We start from the raw sequence: 19,521 nt of genomic DNA, 5'->3' as shown, positions 1-19,521 counted from the left end.
GCAAGCAAATAGCAGTCTCGGGTGATGGCTGCTTCTTTTTCTCTGACTGCAGGTATTTTGCAAATGAGCCCTTTGCTGACTTTCACCGTGTGGAAGGCTTACAAGGTGTCTACATTGCCACCCTGATGAATGGTTCTATGAATGAGGAGAACATGAGGTCGGTCATCACCTTTGACAAAGGGGGAACCTGGGAATTTCTTCAGGCCCCGGCCTTCACGGGATATGGAGAGAAAATCAATTGTGAGGTACAGTTGCTTTAATCGTGTTTGGCTTTTTTGATCCAAAGCAGAGAGCTGTGGTCTGGAGCTGTTTTCTATATTCAGTATTTCCAGAAAGCGTGCAGGATGATGGAACACCCTGTTAATACCACAGGGAACAAACTTTCATATGCACATCTGTCCTTTCAGGTCCCTGCTCCACACCAGGGTATGGTGGGGGCTGTGTTGAACTCAGGAGCACCGTGGGATATTGAAGAATTTTCTTTGTGGTGTTTCTGAGATTGAACTCAGGGCTTCATACAGGCTAAGCTGCTGAGCTGTGCCTCAAGTTTTGTTGTGTTATGAGATGGACTCTTGCTATGTGTCTCTAGGTGGTCTTGAACTGGCAGTCTTTCTACATTAGGGCCCTGAGTACTTAGAGTGCTGCCACAGCCAGCTTAATTTAAAAATTTTGAAGGAAGCACATCATATACAACATCTGTTAGACATTACGTTAATTACTTGATTAATGAGCTTGAGCTAGTTCACAGCTTCAGTGTGAGGGCATATCAGATTTCTTTTGAGGACGTCACATCCTTGGGAAGCTAGAGTGTTGTGAGTCAATTTGATGAAGGACTCAGTGGGAAAATCGGGATGGGACAGAAAATGAGAGTGACAGTGTCACATAGGATTCCAAAATTCGAGAAGCTGTGTCATGCCTAGCAGGTGCATTTATCCCATTAGCAGAATGTGTGATCTGTTTAAACATGAGATGGACATGTTTTCTTTCAGCTTACGAATACAGCTGTTTCAAACTGATGCTCTCTTGGTAGAGCATGCACACATGGGTGCATGCACACACACCCCCACTGTTTACACTTACCTCTAAAAGACACATGATGGTGTTGTATTTCTTCTGGCCTGGAACTGCTATGAAAACGACAATATCAATTTTATGTTAAACCTACAGTGTTGAAGAAAGTTGTGCCTATCTGAAAAGCTAAGCATTTTAAACCATTTCTTGGTCCCACTAAGTGTTCTCATGAGTTGGTTCTTGTACTCCCTGGTCTCCTGTGAAACCCCACACACTTTTTTTTTTCTTCACCCGAGGTATCCAGCAGACAAAAAAGAAACTAGAAAAATAAGTTAGTGTTAATTTTTGGTTAGTCACCTAATCTTTTGGATTTTTGAATTGTTTGTTCACGGTAAGGTATGGTGTCTCCCTGTTTTCTTATCTGTATTCCTCCCCTTGGGAAAATTCTTTTCAAGACTTGACTTAGAATGTACTTCCTAATTTTTCTTCTTTTGGGTCACAAGTCTTGTTATAGCACGTGAAATCTAACTCTGGAAAGAGGAGGGCTGTAAACAGACATGGGTAAACACCTTGCCAGTTCCCTCCCTCAATATTTAGGACCTCAGAAGTTTGACCTGTCTTGATCTGGATTTGTCTAGGCCGTTTTGAACTTGCCATGCTGGGGATGAGCTTGGCTAAGCAGATTCAGTGGCAATGTTATTTTTCAGACTTATAACTGTAGGGTTATCAATCAGTTCTTAGTTTCTGATTCTTACTTTAGGTGGTGTTGGGTCCTTCTCCCTTTGCTGTATTCCAAATAGCTAATAAGGAACAACTTAAGGAAGAAAGGGGTTATTAATTGACTCAAGAATTTGAGGCTACCCTCCATTGTGGTGGGAAAGTCTTAATGCTGGTGCCTAGCTTGCTTTTGCCTTTATCTCTTTTCATCCAGGCAGGAACCTCAGATCATGAGATGGCGCTTTCTCAGTCATGTGGTCTTCCATCCTCAGTTTTGCCTATCTGGAAACATCCTCAGACATACCCAGAAGGGTATCTTCTAGTTGATTATGGGTCCAATCAAACTGATAATGAACATTAACCATCATAGGTGGTATATTAGCTTTCTGTCACTATTAAAAGTGATTGAGATTACCAGTTTGGAAGGGAGAAAGACTGATATTTGGCCCAAGGTTTCAGAGGTGTCAGTAGTTTTTGTCTGAACTTTCTTGACTCTGTTGATGAGAGTGGCGAGGCTGAACATTGTGGTAGGAATGTGTGGTAGAACAAGTTTGCTTGATCATGGCAGATAGGAAATGGATATAAGAAGCCCAAAGAGGAAGGGGCCAGCATCCTTATGTCCCCTTCAAAGGCACAGCTAATGGCATGACTTACACTAGGCCCCACCTCCTAAAGATTCTGCCACTTCCCAGAAGTACCAAAATCTTGTGACTAAATCCTTAGAACAGAACCCTCAGGGGCTATTTCAAGCCAAGCCACTACAGGTGGAGAAAAGACTAGATAGTGATGGATATGACTAAAATTTGGATGTGAGGATGCAGAAGCGCTTCTAAGAATCAGCCTCCTTGTAGGTGAAACAACAGGAGTGAAAAGAGGAAGTGGGCAAGGAAAAATTCTTCGAGGCTACCTGACTTCCTCCTGTTTTTAATTAACTAAACTGGGAAGCTAGCAAGATTGTTTTGTTGGAAGGATCTTCTTTGTGTGTGATAAAAAGAAGTAGATTGAACATCCTGTCATCATTCTTACCTTTGCCAGGAGCACAGAATTCCCTGATATGTCTGAAATATCTTGACCATCATTTTTCTGGCCAGGAGAATGAGGCAGAAGTATTGTGGTGGTCTGTAGGACTCTCAGTCAGCCTCAGCACATGGTGAGGAAGCCAGCTTCCATGACACTAAAGCCTGCATCTTTGTGCAAATGTGGGATACGCCTTTAAGGTTTCCACATGACCCCTAGGGTATTCCTACCTCACATGTGATGCATCAGGCCATGTACCAATAAGACGTTTCGACTTCTGGTTCTTTCTCTTCTAACAAAGTTTCTACAGTCGTTTTTTTGAGGCACATCTGCACTGACTCAGAAAGTCAACGCATCATTTTGCTTCTCTTTGTTTTTGAGTCCCTGGGAAGGGTCTCTGGGTGACACCAGCTGTGGAGTGCCTTTCTTCTTGATTTGAGTTGACATTGGTTTGTAATTGTTATTCCTGGGCATCTCAGGGCTTTAAGTTATTTTTCTCTTTTCTTCAGTGGTAGACATTTATGTTGGTTCGGAAGATGCGCTCTGTCTAGGGAGATTTGGAGACCACTGGGTTGTAAGTCTGTTTTCTTCTGGGCCAGACCTTCTTCTGGGTCTTGCTGTGGGGTCCTTGGATAGACTCCTGGGTTTGAGGGAGACCTAGGAGTGTGCTGCATGCTGATCCCATCTGGAAAATTTCCTTCTCAAGCTTTCCCAAGGTTGTTCCCTCCACCTGGCTCAGCGTCTCAGTCAGCTGCTCAACCTCCAACTCCGGAGGATGCCTATCCTGTCCAAGGAGTCAGCCCCCGGCCTCATCATTGCCACCGGTAAGTGTGCATTGCCTGCTGTCACGGGAGCTTCTGTGGGCTGGTTATGTGCAGCCGGGTCATCCACATCTCCAGAGTGACCACTCCTCATGGCTTTAAGACATCATCTTAGGGACTAGCTACCACTGGGGATGTCTGGTGGGGCCAGATGCATTTCTGGCATTTTCTTGAATGAATAGCCATTCTTCCCCTTTGTGTTTCAGGCTCAGTGGGAAAGAACTTGGCCAGCAAGACCAATGTGTACATCTCTAGCAGCGCTGGAGCCAGGTGGAGAGAGGTCAGTTCTGAGGCTCTTCTAAGAGTGAGCACTTGGACTGTGCACCAACATTTCAGGGTCACAGTGGCGGGTAGAGGCCTGTGATGCTCATACGATCCATATGTTTGTACAGAAACCCAGGGCCCCACAGAAGAGCTAGCCACACTCCTGTGTATTCACACCCTATCTTGCCTTCATAACTTTTGCTAAAATATCACTTTAAATAAAAAACAGACTTTTTCAATTTTTTATTGGAAACAACTGTGAATTTGACCAAGTTTTCCAGGATTATGCATTCCATGGGGGTAGGGGTGGGGATACAGAAAATGTTTTGGTTCCTACTTCAGCCCTGGGCTGTAACAGTGTCTGGCATACAGAAAATGCCCAGTGATATTTGGTTAATGTGTTAGGAATTACAATGCATTTGTGGTGGGTCTGACACTGCTGATTGCCCAGCAATACTTTCTAGGTACTTTCATCTTCCCCATGCTATAGGAGGAGATCGCTTTCTGTCTCAACACTGCACCCCCCCATTTGAATCTTGAGCACTGACCATACCAAGTCTCAAGGGTCAGCTAGTTCTCCAGCACGAATCACTGCTTAAGCTGTGGGCTCGGATGTTAGAGAGTCCCCAAACTTGGAAAAAAGTCCTTTGGCTTCCTGTGACTTAGAGCCAAAGTGGTCTTATTCTGTAGGGACTGGGGTCTATGTTGACCCTGGGGAGTGGTTCCTGACATCCTCAGCAGATCCGTGCACAGGGATTTGTGAAGGATCAAGAAGCATCATGTCAGAGTCGTACAGCTGGCTAAGAGTCAGTAGCCATAACGTCCCTCCCCACAGTATTTCCTACAGAGAATAAATGTGCACACTTCCACATTTAAATCTGCAATATGCAAAGCAGTAATGTTACAGTCTGGCTCTGGGTAATTTGTAGACTTTGCTCTATATTTTCTCTCCTATGTGGTCCAGGCTTGCTTATCCCCCTCCATGAGCAATGGAGGACACAGACAGACACTGTGTATGTGTGTGTGCATGTGTGTGAGTGTCTGCATGTACATGTGTACATATGCATACATGTGCACAAGTTAAGACTTCTACCAGAATGGTGGAAAGTACAAGCCCATATTCATATCAAGGAAGTGATCAGGACATAGTGGTCAAACAAGAGTTCCAGGTTTGGAATTTTCAGGTCATCCTTGTCCTGTCCCATGGGAAATATGGAACAGCTGCTTCCCTGGAGCCACAGAGCTGTTGCTTCCTTTAGAGTGGGAAGTCCTCTCAGCAGAGAGGCCTACGAGCTTCTAGTACCTTCTGCTGCTGGTGGCAACAGGGACTGGAACATCTGCAGGTGATTTCCTTTGGGTAGAGATCTGTGTCTTGCTCCTCCTCCAGTGGAACAGCGTTGCCTGGCTGTTGCCAGGGCAGCTGTCTGGGACTGTCTCCAGGCATACGTAATACTTGCCAGGAAGTTGTCAGCACCCAAGAGACCTTGTTTTGGGAACTAGAAGAGAAGCAGGAGGAGGAGACTGCCTGTGAGGGAGCATCAGAGTCCCTGTGGGTGGCCTTCACCACAGAGGCCCCATGTGGGATGTGCATCAGCCATCCTGTCCCCTACACTGGGGGATGAACAATACAGGTGACAGGTTGCTGCAGGGAACACTAGTGACATGGTTGCCCTCCAACCAGCTAGTTATGCAAATTCTCTGATGAGCATGATTCCTTCTTACTCTTTCTTCTATAACAGCTTGATCAAGAGCTGTGAATTACAGCAAATCTGTTGAGGTGTTCAATTTGATAAGATCCACCACTCATCTTCACAAATTCAAGTATCGGATATCCCCTCAAGTGTTTTTACGTCCTCTTGTAATATACTTTCCTGTCTCTACCCTCGTCTTATCTGAAACCACCTCTACATATTGTTATCATGCCTAGAATTCTGTGTAAGTGCTGTTCTATATCAATGCAATGTTTATTCTACTTTCCTGGATTCTGTCACTCATGAGAATTAGAAGCTCATCCACTAGGCTTCATTGCCTGTGGCCTTTTCCTGTTTTGCTACTGAGTTTTGTCCCCACTATAGGGATAACGGTGTTTTTTATTTATCCAATCAACTTGTCAATCCTTGGAATGGTAGAGCTCTTTTAATTTCTGACACTTAATTTTCCTGTGTGTGTGTGTGTGTGTGTGTGTGTGTGTGTGTGTGTTCTATAGTTGTAAGCTGTGTTTGAATATGTGATTCATTTAGAGTAAATTTCCAAATCTGTCACAAGATGAAGCTATCCATCTTATGCATTTGTCAAGAAGGCTTCTCTTTGTCCTGTTGAGTTCCCTGGTACCTCTTTGGCAATCAATTTGTCATGTATATGTGGGTATGTTTTAGGGCTTTCTGTTTTGTTCCATTGAATTAAGTATTTGCTTTCCACCATGACCATATTGTCTTGATTACCAAAGCCTCACAGCAAGTGTTGGAATCAATTAGGGTAAGTCCTTTGCTTATTTTCAAAATTGCTCCCATTATTCACAGTCTTTTGTGCTTTCCCTGTCAGTTTTGCTAGGACTTTCACTGGCGTGTCTTAAATAGGTAGATCAGTTTCAGGGTAAATTGACTTCTCAATAACATTGAGTCTTTTGATCTGCAGTTGTAGTCTATTTCTCCATGTCATCTTTAATTTTTCTTAGCATTTTTAAGTTTCAAATGTAGAAGTCATGTATGTCATTTCTTTAGGTTGCGCAGGCTGGAACTCATGGTCTTACTGTCTCTGCCTCCTGAGTGCTGGGATTGCAAGCACACGCTGCCATGCCTGACTTGATATTTCTTTTCTTAATTTAATGGGGATTGAATCCAGGGTCTTCCATATACTAGACAAGTACTCCACGGAGCTACAGTATATATGTGTGTGTTATTCTTAGATATTTAAACTTGATATTACTGGAAATGGAATTTTCCTTTAAGTTTATTCCTAGATTTTTTATTGATTTTATTTTTTACCCCTGGCTACCCTGGAACTTGCTATATAGAACAGGGTGACTTTGAACTCAGAGATCCACCTGCCTCTCACTCCTGAGTGTTGGGATTATAGGCATGCATCACCATACCTGGCTTCATTCCTAGATTTTATCCTAATATATAACAATGCTTTCAGCATCCTATAGCTTTGCCAAAGGCACGAATTCATTTTAGTTAGTTATCTTGTGTTTGGATTTGTTATAAACAATCAAACCAGATGTAAAGGAAGGCAGTTACATTTCTTCCTTTCTGATCTTTTATTACATTATTTCTTTTTCTTTCCTCTGTGTTGTGTTCTGTCTTTAGTTTCCTCTCTCTCCTCTTGTTATGGTGACTCTGGTCTCCATGTAGTGTTAAGTAGAAGTAGGAGGAGTGAGTATTCTAGTTTGGGCTCTGTTTCAAGGAGAAACATTTTATCTGCTTATTATTATTATTTTTAACAGTGATCTCTCTTTGTAATTCAGGCAGGCTAGTCTTTCTGTTCTCTATTTCAGTCTCATGAATAGGGGGATTACAGGTGTGCACCTGTTCAAACAATAGGCCCTTGATTGTATGAGATATATATGTATATATTTTTTCTCACATAGAGAATATTCCTACTCTATTGATAACTCTAAAGAAAAATCAAGATCAGATATTGAATTTTGTCAATGTCATTTTTATATCAATGTAATAGTGTAGATTTTCTTTGTTACTGTATGGATTATATTAATTAATGCTTGAATATTAAACTGACTTCCAGTTACAGAATAAATCCTATGATACATTATCCTGCTTGAATAGAGCTAGACTTGATATGCTAAAAATTAAAAGGATTTCTTTGTGAGAGATACTAGGATGTAATATTCCATTTGCAGCATCCTTGACAAGTTTCAGTGTTGGTCTGGCCAGCCTCATAAAATAAGCTGATTCTCTGTTCTCTTTCCTTTGTTAATGGCTGTCTATTTTATTTCCTTTTTCTGTGTTTTGATAAGCTATTTATTTTAGACTCTAAAAATATAAACATGTAAGACTTTAAATTTCCTCTGGATACATCTATTTCTGTGCATTTACCTACCACTCATCTGTCTTAGTGTTTAAAGAATTTTGTTTTGGCAGCATGTAGATTCTTGCTTTTTCATAAATTAATTTTTTAAAGTTTTTTTAAAATTTAAATTAGAAACAAGCTTTTTTTGCATGCCAATCCCAGTTCCTACTCCCTCCCCACCTCCCCTGCCCCCCACCATCCCCCTATCCCATCCCCTTTCTGTTCCCCAAGAAGGGTGAGGCCTTCCATGGGAGATCTTCATAGTCCATCATATCATTTGGAGCAGGGCCTAGACCCTCCCCCTTATAAATTAATTAAAAAATTTTTGAGGTTCTTGTTAGGTGCATGTATAGCTGTCAGAGGACAACTTGTGTGGGAGGTGTTTCTCTCTTTCTGCCATGTGGGCCCCGGGGAGCAAACTCAGGTTGTCTGGCTTGGAGGTGAGCACCCTGACCTCACTGGCCCAGGCTTTGCTTGTTTGCTTATTGATTTACTTAATGGAATTAATACTTTAATGCAGTATTTTTTGTTATCTCTTTCCTCTATATACATTTGTCTCTCTCTCTCTCTCTCATTTTTTGGGTCTCCTTTTGCATTATTTAGATTTTTGTTTTTTGGCAGTGCTGGGGATTGAACCCAGATCCTTGTGCGTGCTTGTGAGGTGCTCCATTGTTAAGTCTTCTTCCCAGCCACCAGAGTGTAGACTCTTGTCGTCTGGTATTTCTGTCTTCTCTTCTTTCAGCGGTTTCTCTGAGGATTAGAACATACGTAGTCTTCACTGATTTCATACTGAACTTACATAAAATATAGAAAGTTTGCATCATGTGAGTCTGTCTCCCTCCCCTGACCTTTTGTGGTATGAGTCACATCTATATACTTTGAAAACACTCATTTTTTTTGAAGTCTAAATTCTAGTACTGATTTTAAAATAACGGTTTAAAAAAAGCAGTTTTGAATTTCCCCTCGGATATTTGCCATTTCTCTTGGCTGTCTACAGCTCCCAAAGATCGCAGTTTATCCCTCGGTTGATACCCTCAGCTGAAAGAGATACCTCGAACGTTTCCTGTAGAACCCACTGTCTGTGAGGCCGTCCACTGACTGCGGCTTCCCTTGGCTTTCCTTCATTTGAGAATGCTTATTTCACAGTTATTCCCAGGCCTTGTGTTTGCTCTATTGCTCAAATCGGGGCCAGTGGTCATCTGGGCTCATAGGAATTTGAACATGATTTTGTTGACCTCTGTTTACCCAGGTTCTCATGAGCAACCGTGCTTACTTCAGCTATATCCTTTGCACATGTAATAGCCCATTTCATGCAAACATTTTTTTCATGCATGTATACAACACCGTTCTTTTCTAGATGCCTTTTCAAGGTCCCTTCATTTGAATGTAGTTTGGGGGTTAGATAGAGAGGTACATTCCAATTAAGGGATTTACCCTCTTGGATTCCTCCAGCACTATCCCCAGCCTGGAACGGGTCATTTCACAGTTCCTTTTGGAGAAACAGTGTCTATGGAAGTTTGAGTTCCCTGCCTGGAAGTGAGGTGCTCCTCGAATGGGGGCTTTCCTTTAGGATGAAGCTACATCAGGAAACTGCAACCATGCGGGTAGCTTCTCCAGACTTCAGGGAACTTGCTTAGTTAGAACAGGAACTCTGGTTGCCTGGCTGTTTATGTGTTTTGCAGTGTGAGGATAAATCCTAGGGCTTCCTGCATCTTAGGCAAGTGCTCAATCTCTCTCTCTGAGGTAATCTGACTCTGGGATATGAGAACTTAACTCTGCTGGATTCTAGGACCGTGAGGCATGATTGAGAGGATGAATAAGGACCTGTTCTCAACACCGTGTGTGTGTGTGTGTGTGTGTGTGCGCGCGCGCATGGTTTCTACATTCACCTCTGCATCAGTGTGTCACTCTGTTTTTGTTTTTTCCTTACTCAGGCCCTTCCTGGACCTCATTACTATACATGGGGGGACCATGGAGGCATCATCATGGCTATTGCCCAGGGCATGGAGACCAACGAACTGAAGTAAGTACATCTGGTTATTCCCCTCTTCCTTTCTCTCTCTCTCTCTCTCTCTCTCTCTCTCTCTCTCTCTCTCTCTCTCTCTCTCTCTCTCTCTCTCAACAAAATTGTTTCTACCCTTCTCTCTATCCCTTCCTTCCCTCCGTCCTTTTTTCCCCCACATAAGGTCTATGAAGCTCCAGTAGGTGTAGAACTTGGGCCCCTCCTGCTTCAGTCTCCCAAGTCCTGGGATTGTGGGTACCACTTACTGTGCTCTGCCTGTTCCTTTTCTTTTGACATCAAACTGTTCTCCCAAACTGGTGTCTGTGATGACCAATGGATTCTTTCTGCAGTGCTAGGGTCTTGACAGAGAACTTGAGACTTCTGGAAATCACTTCGGCTTTTCATGTCTATGAAGTAACCGGTCCCTTCTGTCTTAGAGGGAGGCTATGAGAAATGAGTGACGTGATATTTATTCCTTTGAATAACGATTTACAAACTATCTATGTTCTTTCTCTTAACAAATTGTTTTGGGTTAAAATACAAACCAAGGGTCTTATCGCAGTCTATTTATTTATTTATTTATACATACATACATACATACATGATGTAATTCCTTTTGCTCAGCTCTTCCCTCCCTACTACCCTGCCTGTTGTCCCTTTCCCTTTCTGGCTGCTTCTCTTCCTTCCCCCAGCTGGTTCCCCCTTCTGCTTTCTTATCCCATGTAACTAGAGAGTTTTGAATATGTCTTTGTAGAAGTGGTGTATCCAAAGGTTGGTACACAGAATGACTAACAGTCAAATGATAAGCGGTAGTAACAGGAGGATGGTGGTGGCCAGAATGCATGCCACTTGGTAACCAGGTAGCTTCTGCTGGGCTACATTTAGTCGTGGGGTGTAATAGATGGAGTTGGAAGAGATGATAGGGGTTGACTGCTTCATTTTACAGATGGGGAAACTGAGGCTCAGCAAGGTGAAGTAACCATTAGCTAATGATAAAGTCATTATTGGTAGTTGGTCTTGGGTGATGTCTAAGAAAAAAAGCAGGAGTTTCAGGAGTTTGTAACCTCTCCCTGGTTAAGGTTTGGTTTTACGCAGGGTCATTTCTTTGCTTGCTTTCACAAAGATATTGAACAAGTGTTACCACGGGAAAGGACAGACTGGCCCTCATGTCTGCATGCTTTTGACCCGAACCCTTTAGCTAGATGATTGTGGGAGTCAGGGTGGGCCTCTGAAATCAAACTGTGCAGTAGAAGGAAGCAGGCTCCCCTTGCCTTTTCTCCTCTCAGAACTGGTAGGAGCAGGAAACGGGAGCTTTGAAAAAGAGATATTAACAGACGGTGTTCCCTTGTGCTTTGGTGGACATATACTGAACCTGCCAGAGTCAGAGAGAAGCAGAGTGCTACTCTTGGCTTTCCTCTTGGTTGCTCTTAGCCTTGGGTGGCATGGGACAGCTGTTTCTCTGGAGCAGCAGTTCTAAGCCTGTGGGTCATGACCCCTTTGCAGGGGAGGGAATCAAGTGATCCTTTTACAGGGGTGACCATCGGAAAACACAGATATTTACATTATGATTCATGACAGTAGCAACATTACAGTTATGAAGTAACAATATAGATGATTTTATGGTTGGAGTCACCACGGCTTGAGGAACTGTATTCAAGTGTCACAGCATTAGGAAGTTTGGGAACCACTGCTCTCGAGCCTAGAGCCAAGCTTTTTCTCGGAGGACAATATCCACAGAGCGGGCATCCCACATGTCTGCTGGTGTGTGTGTGTGTCTAGTCATTTAACTCTCACCTCACACACCAAGCAAGTGATCGCTATGCCAGGTACTGTACATCTACAGATGAACAGGATGTTGTGGTTTCACCCACCCCCACCCCCACAAGCATTTCATCCTCTAGCTGTAAGGTATGCGAGGAAGTAATTGTAGTGGTTAGCAAACTGCTACATGAGGAAGACATCCAGGGGCCAGGGCTTGGTTTCCTGGGCATGGACTGCACTCTTTGTATAGTTTTAGTTTTCAGAGTTTGGAGTCAGTTCTCAATTTTCCTTGTTTAACTTCGACACAGATTCCATTAGCATTCCGAGCTGACTCCTCTGAAGGAGCTGGTGTGATTTTAGTCCTCCAAGACCATCTGTCGGTGTACATGTGCCCAGGGAACGCAGTGCCATTCTGTACTAGCTGCAACAAAACATGGCCAGAAAAATAAACCTGCTCTCAGAAAGCCATAATCCCCTCCCCAGGCATTCTATGACGGCTTTGGGGTTGGTAGATAGTGGGCAGCATGGACACGATGGTGCTCTTCTATTCGTGCAGGTCATTTGGAAGTGTCTGCAACGCATGGTTCAAATAAAGTGGATGCAAATAGGAAAATGTGAACTGGCCTCCGTTTGACAGGTACATGTGTCCCAAGTACCAGCTTGAGCTTGGCCAGGATCTGTGGAGCCACGTGGCGTTTATTGGATGTGGTGTGCCCAGAGGGCTTTGCTTCTCCTTCTGTTAGTCTAAAAAGCAGGGGGATAATAGTGAAAGTTAGTCTACAGTCTGCAAAGACAGCAGTGATGATTCCTTGTGCTGTGCATATGTGAGTGAGGCCACATGCTAGGCTTTGGGTTGTTGTGGAAAATACCCCGGAAAAACAAGGCGAAGAAGGAAGAGTTTGTTTTGGGTTCACAGTGTCACAGGTTTCAGTCCCACTTGGCTGCTCCATTGCCTTTGGGAGGCAAAGCCGAATCATAATCAGCGTGTCAGAGAGCACATGGCTGAGCAGAGCTACTCAGCAGGAAGGCCATGCTGGCAAGGTACAGCTTTTCAGGGCATGCCTCCGGGGACCTCTTTCCGCCAATTAAGCCCCACCCCCTACTTCCTACCACCTCCCCATAATGCCATCATGGTATGAGTCCATCAACAGATTAAAGACAGAGCCCTCATGATGTGGTTACCTCCTAGATATGGGCTCCATTCATCAGGGCACCAAGCCATCCCACCACGCTGACAAGCTGTAGGCCTCTGCTCAGTCTGAGCTCCCCAGTCATAGCAGCCTCTCTGTCCTTTGACCCTCAGAATTTCTAGGCTGCCCTAGTAATTTGGATTGCTTGTGTTCTGATGTCCTGTGTACTTTAGTTCCTTTTCACTATACGCCTGGATTCTTCAACTCATTAGTAAGGCTTTTGTAGGCCTATATTCCTAGTGTGTATAAGTTAGTGGGCACTTAGCAAATATTTGGTCGATCAATAAATAGGTCATGCATACTTGGGCATCTGAGATTGCTTTCTTTCTTTTTTTAAACACAGAACTATAAAATGGGAAGGGATCTGAGTAGGGTGCTATTTGCACAGCTCCAAGGGAGACCACTGCTGTTGTGTTCTTTGTAAATGACAAGCCCTGAGCAGCGGGGGCTTACTGAATGTCTGAAGCCTGGCAGCCAGAGAGAAGATTCAATCCGCTCTCCTTATCTTCCACACAATGACGTGGTATGATTTGTGGGAGTTAGCACCCACACTGGAGCATGAACAGATTTTTGCTAGGAATCATTTCAGGTCAATTACACAAACATTTGTTGAACATCTACAGTGAGCCAGATGTTGTGCTAGACACCAATGATGGGGAGGCAAGTGGGGCCTGGTTCGGGATCTGCCTGCACCCATGGGAGGATGTCTGAGTCAGCTGGAGAGAGAACCTGGGAGGAGGGGCTTGTTTTGAGTTGAGGAATGGAGGTGCCATGTATCTAGAGATGAGTAGGATGTGGTCCCTCCCCTTTAAGCATTTTACCCTTTTGTTGTAATAGAGTCTGGCATCCTAGTCAGGGGGTAGAGGTAGTGGAGATAGAAACATTGGCTAGAGACAGAAAGAAAGTTTTTGGGGTGTTTGTTGTCCCACTCCTGGGTGGTTCATTTGCCATTCTCTTGACATTCTTCCTCTGCTTAGCACAATAACTAAGATTCTTCTGCTTGCCTTCTGCCTTGCTTCTCTGTTGAGACCGTTACTTTTGCTGGTGTTAATTGAAATGGAGATTAAGAAGCGGATAGCTTTGCTTGGCTATTGTGTCTGCTTGTCTGACGTGAGAGAATAAGAGCCCAGGGCCTGGGGGTTCACTTGTGTATCCATTCAGGGTGCTTCCCCAGGAACCTGCCTGGAGGCTACCCAGGAGTGTGTCCCACTTCTTAAGGATGCACAGCATCTTGCAGAGTATTGGCTTTTGGGTTTTGCACCACAACCAGAAAAGATCCAAGCACACGTTTGTCAGCTGGATCCTGAGGGATGAGATCAACTTCCGTTTCTTCTTGGCAGTTCGCCTGTCAGTGTGATGGGATGTTGATAGTTATTAATATTTTGGACTTACCCCAAAGCATCTTTTCTGTGTGAGGGGATCTCCAGTTTCACAAGGCTTTCCTCTGGGAATCCCCAGTACTGATGTGGAGGCTGTGTGGAGCAGCCTAGCTGTCTTTTCTGGACCTGTGTCTGGAGTCAGCCTCATGGCTGCAGGTTATCAGAAGCTACAGTGGCTTCTTCCGTGGCTCCTAAGCGATGGCTAAACGGTGCCTCTGTGGTGCAGTTGCAGAGAGCCATCGCCTCTTCATTCTCAACTTGTGTAGTTTCCTCTGCTCCCCGAGGCCTGTGCAACAGATGCCCTAATAACTTTTTAACTGCTACAAAGCTGGGCAGGCTTTAAAAAAATGAAAATTCAGCGAGATTTGTTTAATTTCCTGCAGCAAATGTTGATTATTATTCTTTCTGGTGGTAGATGAGTTGTCAGGTTCAGGGGCAGGGAAGTGGGTGGGGGTTTTATTACAGATGAACCAAAGTGTAGAAGACACTCCCAGATCTGGTCATGTAAACACAGTAGGCCAAGGTGTGAGGTCTAATGCAGGGCCTCGTCTGAGCCGGAGTAAGGTAGAGCTGCCTAGGAAGTTGGGGAAGGCTTCTCAGAGGAGATGAAGCTTGAGGTGAGCTAAAAAGTTGGTATGCAGTCCCAGTGCTAGAAAGAGCTGGAGAGATGGTTCAGCAGTTAAGAGTGCTTTCTGCTCTTCCAGAGGACCTGAGTTCAGTTCCCAGCATTGATAGCAGGTGACTCACAGCTGCCTATAACTCCAGCTTCAGGGGATTTGATGTCTTCATCTAGCTTTCGTCAGGAGTGCAGGGGTGGTTGTGCGAGTACCCTTCCACACCCGCCATACATTTACATATAGACAGAGAGAGAGAGAGAGAGAGAGAGAGAGAGAGAGAGAGAGAGAGAGAGAGAGAGAGAGAGAGAGAGAGAGAGAATTAGAGCAAAGGTGGTTGTGTGAATCTGGTTCCTGTGGCCTCTGCGTGAGCAGGATGTGTGCTGGGAGGTGCAGTGATGAGATATGAGGCTTGAGGTGGGCAATCAGGCCCTTCCCTGACTCACTGGACAGAATTTTTTAAATGAAGGTTTTTTATGGTTACTTTCTGACAGTTTCATACACACACACACACACACACACACACACACACACACACACACACACACACACACGCGTCATGACGTTCGGCCATTTTTACCCTCATCACACTCACACCCCCTTTTACTCACACTAAACTGTTCTTTCCAACAAAATTTTCTCCGATTTTCATGTCTTTTTGTTGCTTTGCTCTTTTTCTGAGTTCAGTTAAAGTTGATGACATGAGCACATGTGTGTGGGGTTTCTGCTAGAGAATGGGCAACTTACTAGTTAGTGGCCATACCACTGAAGACAAAAATAACACCTCCCTTCTTCAAGCTACCAATAATTGCCAACAGCTCCTTCAGGAGGGGTGGGAACTCACTAGTCCCTCCCTCACTAGTGATGAGATGCTGACGGGCCCAGCCTTGTGAGAGCAGTGTGGAGTTCAAGTGAAATGTCCACGTGTATCTAAAAGGTGGCATTTCACAGCAGTCATCGTCACTGTCTCTGGCTCCTATGTTCTTTTCCTCCCTTCTTTGACATTGTTCTTTGGGCCCTAGAGGGGGTGATAGAGATGTCCTGTGTAAGGCTGGACACTCTCAGCACTTTGACTGCTTACTAATCTCTATATGGATTGTTGCCCAGAGCAAAGAGAACCTTCTCTGCCCAAGGCTGAGAGCAGCACTAACCTATGGATATAAGTATCAATATTTATAAAGCGGTTTGACACCATGTCCATTAAGCAAGAGAGTAGTTGGCTTCCCCCTATGACCTTTGATTTCCTAGTCATAGATATTTGACCATGTTTGGAGTACCAGGCAGGAATCCCTCCTGTGGAAGCAGCCTAATACCTAATGAGAAAGCAATTGGTTACTCTCATAACAGTCATGCCATTACTGCACCAGAGAGCGTATTATGCCCTGGAGTTTGGAATTGTATCTTGAAGGGTGTGTAGTTGGGTAAGACTGAAACTCTGCTTTTGAGGACTTTAAAAGGAGGAATGGTATGGCTTTCTTTGGAAGAATGAAAAGGATAAGTGTATTTCAGAGAAGGCTGGGATTGAAGGCTCATGGGTTTGAGGACTCATCCTGCATGAAAAGGGTGTGGTTTCTGGTTAACTGAAAGGTGATTCTACCATTCACAGAAAACAGAGTCATAGATGGAGGGGGAGCAGGGCCATGCCATGAAGGTAGATTTGGTCAGAGTGAACCAGGTGACTGTTTCAAGTCCCAAGGTTGAGTCCAGAAGTGTGGGATTGTGCCGTGTCACGTGGTTCTGCCTCTGTCACCTGGGATGGAGAACTGACTTTGAGCAACTGTGGCAATGGGGAACTTGTCATTTCCTTCTGGGACAGTTTGATTCATTCCTTTGCTCACTAACCCATTCATTTGTTCATGTACTCATTTGTTCATTTGTAAGCATGTTTCTCTGGTAAGAAAGTCTGTGTTCTTTGCACTCCAGGTTTCATTCCATGGCTTTGGGTTCTGTTCCCTGAAATCACATGGCAGATACTTCCTTTCATCTGAAAGCCATTCAGACATTTGAGGACCCCACCCTTGTAATCCTGAGTATCTCTCATGCTATGGGAAACACCCACATTTCCTTTCCTAGTTTGTTGTTGGACCCCAGAACTTCACATAGATGTTTCCCTCGATCTACCCATTAAGATGTGGGTCTCAGATCTGACCTCTGTAGTGTAAAACATACAGAAGGATTAATACTTACTGATTCCAGACACTTTCTACAAATAAAAACCTTAAGACCAAATTTCCACTTATTTTTGATAGTGTTTTGATGTGTAACCCAGGCTTTCCTCCAACTTGAGATCCTCCTGCCTCAGCCTCTCCAGTGCTGAGATGACAGGTATGCACCAACATTCCTGACACTTTTAAAGTGGTGACTCCCACTAATCTTTTTATTTATTGAGAAACCATTCATGTGCCACAGAATCTTTGGATGTTAATCAGCTCTTAGCAACTCATATCAAAGTGCTTTACCACCTCCCTAAAGGTGCTGGTGGTGCAGGCACCTTCCCATTAGCACTCCACTCTTTTCCTCCTGCCTATTACATGAAATTACTGGACTACTGTTGCCATAAGGCTGGTGTTTAGAGTTGTAGCTATTCATTTTTTTTATAGTATCTATGTGTTCGCATGTGTGAAGCGTGTTTGTGTGCAGGTGTGTGTGTGAACCTATGTGCGCGAAGGCTTAAGGTCAATATTAGGAATTTTCTTGGACTGTACTTCTACCTAGTTCTTTGAGGCAAGGTCTGTCAGAACAACACAGAGCTTGGTAATACAGCTCATTTCCTTAGCCATTTTGCCCTAGAGATTCAATTTCTTTGCATTCTGAGGTTAGGATTAGAGGAGAGACACAATGCCAACATGGCATTTACATGGATTCTTGGGATCTAAACTCTGGTCCTTTAGCTTGGATGGGATGAGTATTAACTGCTGGCACATCCCCCTGGCCCAGGATTTGCTCACCATATAACTTTTGTCAGTAGCTCAGTTCAGTCAACCAAACCTCCAGAACTCCATTTTCTGATGACTCTTATTAAAGGACAGATGTCCAGATGTCTCCTATCCTAAATCTGAGCAGGTAAGCCCTGGGAACATCATGTGGAAGTTAATTTTCTCATTTTTGCTTATTCTTTGGATGCCTGAAAGCATTTGACCTTAATTTTATCATTTTTAAAGTTATGTGTGTACAATTGGCCTTAGGCCCTTTGCAAATTGTAGTCACATTGAAGTTCGCTGTCTAAACTGCTGACCAGCATGTGGAGAAAACTGAAGTGTGAGAAATTGAAGTCTTATTTTGGTTTGTGATAAAATATATATATCAGCCCATTTTGGATCATTTCACCAGCAATGAATGAAAGTTATCTGAGTGGTCCACAAAGATCCCCTAAAAAAATTATTCTCTCATCGATATCCTTAGTTGGTTGGTTTTGATTATCAACCTGATGGGATTTGGAATTACCATGGGAACAAATCTCTGAGCATGTGGGAGGGATTAGCCCAATTAGGTTAATTGATGTGGGTGGTACCAGTTCATTGGCTAGAGTCCTGGACTGAATGAAGAGGTGAAAGTGAGTTGGCACACACATTCATTGCTCCATGTTAATGCAATGTGACCAGGTACCCCAAGGTTCTGCCAGCCAGACCTTCCTGCCATAATGTGTACCTTCAAACTGTGAGCCAAAACAAACCCACCCTTAAGTTGTTTCTGTCGGGTGGTTTGTCAGAGCAACAGGATAAGTAACTAATACAATTCTTTTGTTCAAATCAAGAATAATCAGAAGGGAAGGAAATGGGTTAGCTTGTTGTGACAAGAAACCATTTGAGTTCTCAGCTGTGGCTTCCTTTTGCCTAAGTAAGTGCTTTTATAACCATTCTCAATACTTCCTTTTCTTCTCCAGGTAAACAAAGTGACTGTTCCTCTTCTAGTCTTTAGCATCTGTTCACTACTCTTGTAGAAATTATTGAAATGGACTCTGATCATTTTGTCTTTATCTCTTCTTGTTCTCTAGTAGGTGTTCAGTTTGTTCCATTTCCTTTAATTTTCCCTTGCTTAGCTTGAAAACCTTTCTACAATATGGGTAAAAGTGAAATACAAAGTCTTTGTAAAAATCTTTACTCTTTATGTTATTGGCCATGAGAACAACGATCTTGTTCCTTTATAATCCTCTACAGAAGTTAACTAGCCTTCCAGCCAGACCACTGCCCCACCAGTCTATTGCCCTTTGGGCCCATTAACCCACCAGCCCATTGGCCTAGCAGCCCTTGGCCTTCAGCCCACTGACCCACCAGCCCACCGGCAATAGTCTACTAATTGTTTTGGTAATTTGAATCATGAATCCTGACTCTTGAACTTGAACTATCTGGTTTCTCTTCGAATAGACTTCTAGCTGTCAAGAGTCATGGCAGGAGTGAACTACCAGGAGGTTGGCTTCTTTTAAATCTTCTCTTAAATCTTTGATCTTGATGATATGTCTCTTTCCATCTTGATTGAACATACTCGGTAAAGATCTGGATCTTTCTGTCAGCCACATGGTAATATCATATGTTTAGAAATTACTTTTGCTTCCCTCTTTAAAGTTTGTAGTTACATGTTTTATTTTATATTGATATATATCTGACATTCCTATCCTCTTGAGAGTTTTTATCTATATGCCAATTTTTTTCTAAACAGTTGGTATTCTTCATTAATAAGCAGAATAAGGGTTAAGATGCTGCATCATCTTTTATGACT

The 19,521-nt window shown here is 43.6% G+C and overlaps 1 protein-coding gene across 1 annotated transcript in view; it reads left to right on the top strand.

Annotated features, from left to right (window-relative positions):
* Sorl1 (sortilin related receptor 1) overlaps positions 1-19,521 on the top strand; it is a 163,899-nt gene that overhangs the window by 57,426 nt on the left and 86,952 nt on the right. Inside the window, exons 9-12 of the mRNA XM_005069402.4 lie at positions 53-245; positions 3,452-3,569; positions 3,773-3,846; positions 9,794-9,882. Of these exons, the coding sequence (XP_005069459.1) occupies positions 53-245; positions 3,452-3,569; positions 3,773-3,846; positions 9,794-9,882 (474 nt within the window). The remainder of the gene's footprint in view (positions 1-52; positions 246-3,451; positions 3,570-3,772; positions 3,847-9,793; positions 9,883-19,521) is intronic.

The sequence above is a fragment of the Mesocricetus auratus genome, unplaced genomic scaffold (genome assembly GCF_017639785.1).
Source record: "Mesocricetus auratus isolate SY011 unplaced genomic scaffold, BCM_Maur_2.0 Super-Scaffold_100022, whole genome shotgun sequence".
In the NCBI taxonomy this organism is placed as follows: Eukaryota; Metazoa; Chordata; class Mammalia; order Rodentia; family Cricetidae; genus Mesocricetus; species Mesocricetus auratus.
Note: the sequence above shows the minus strand (reverse complement) of the source record. Positions and strands in the feature narration are given on the sequence as shown.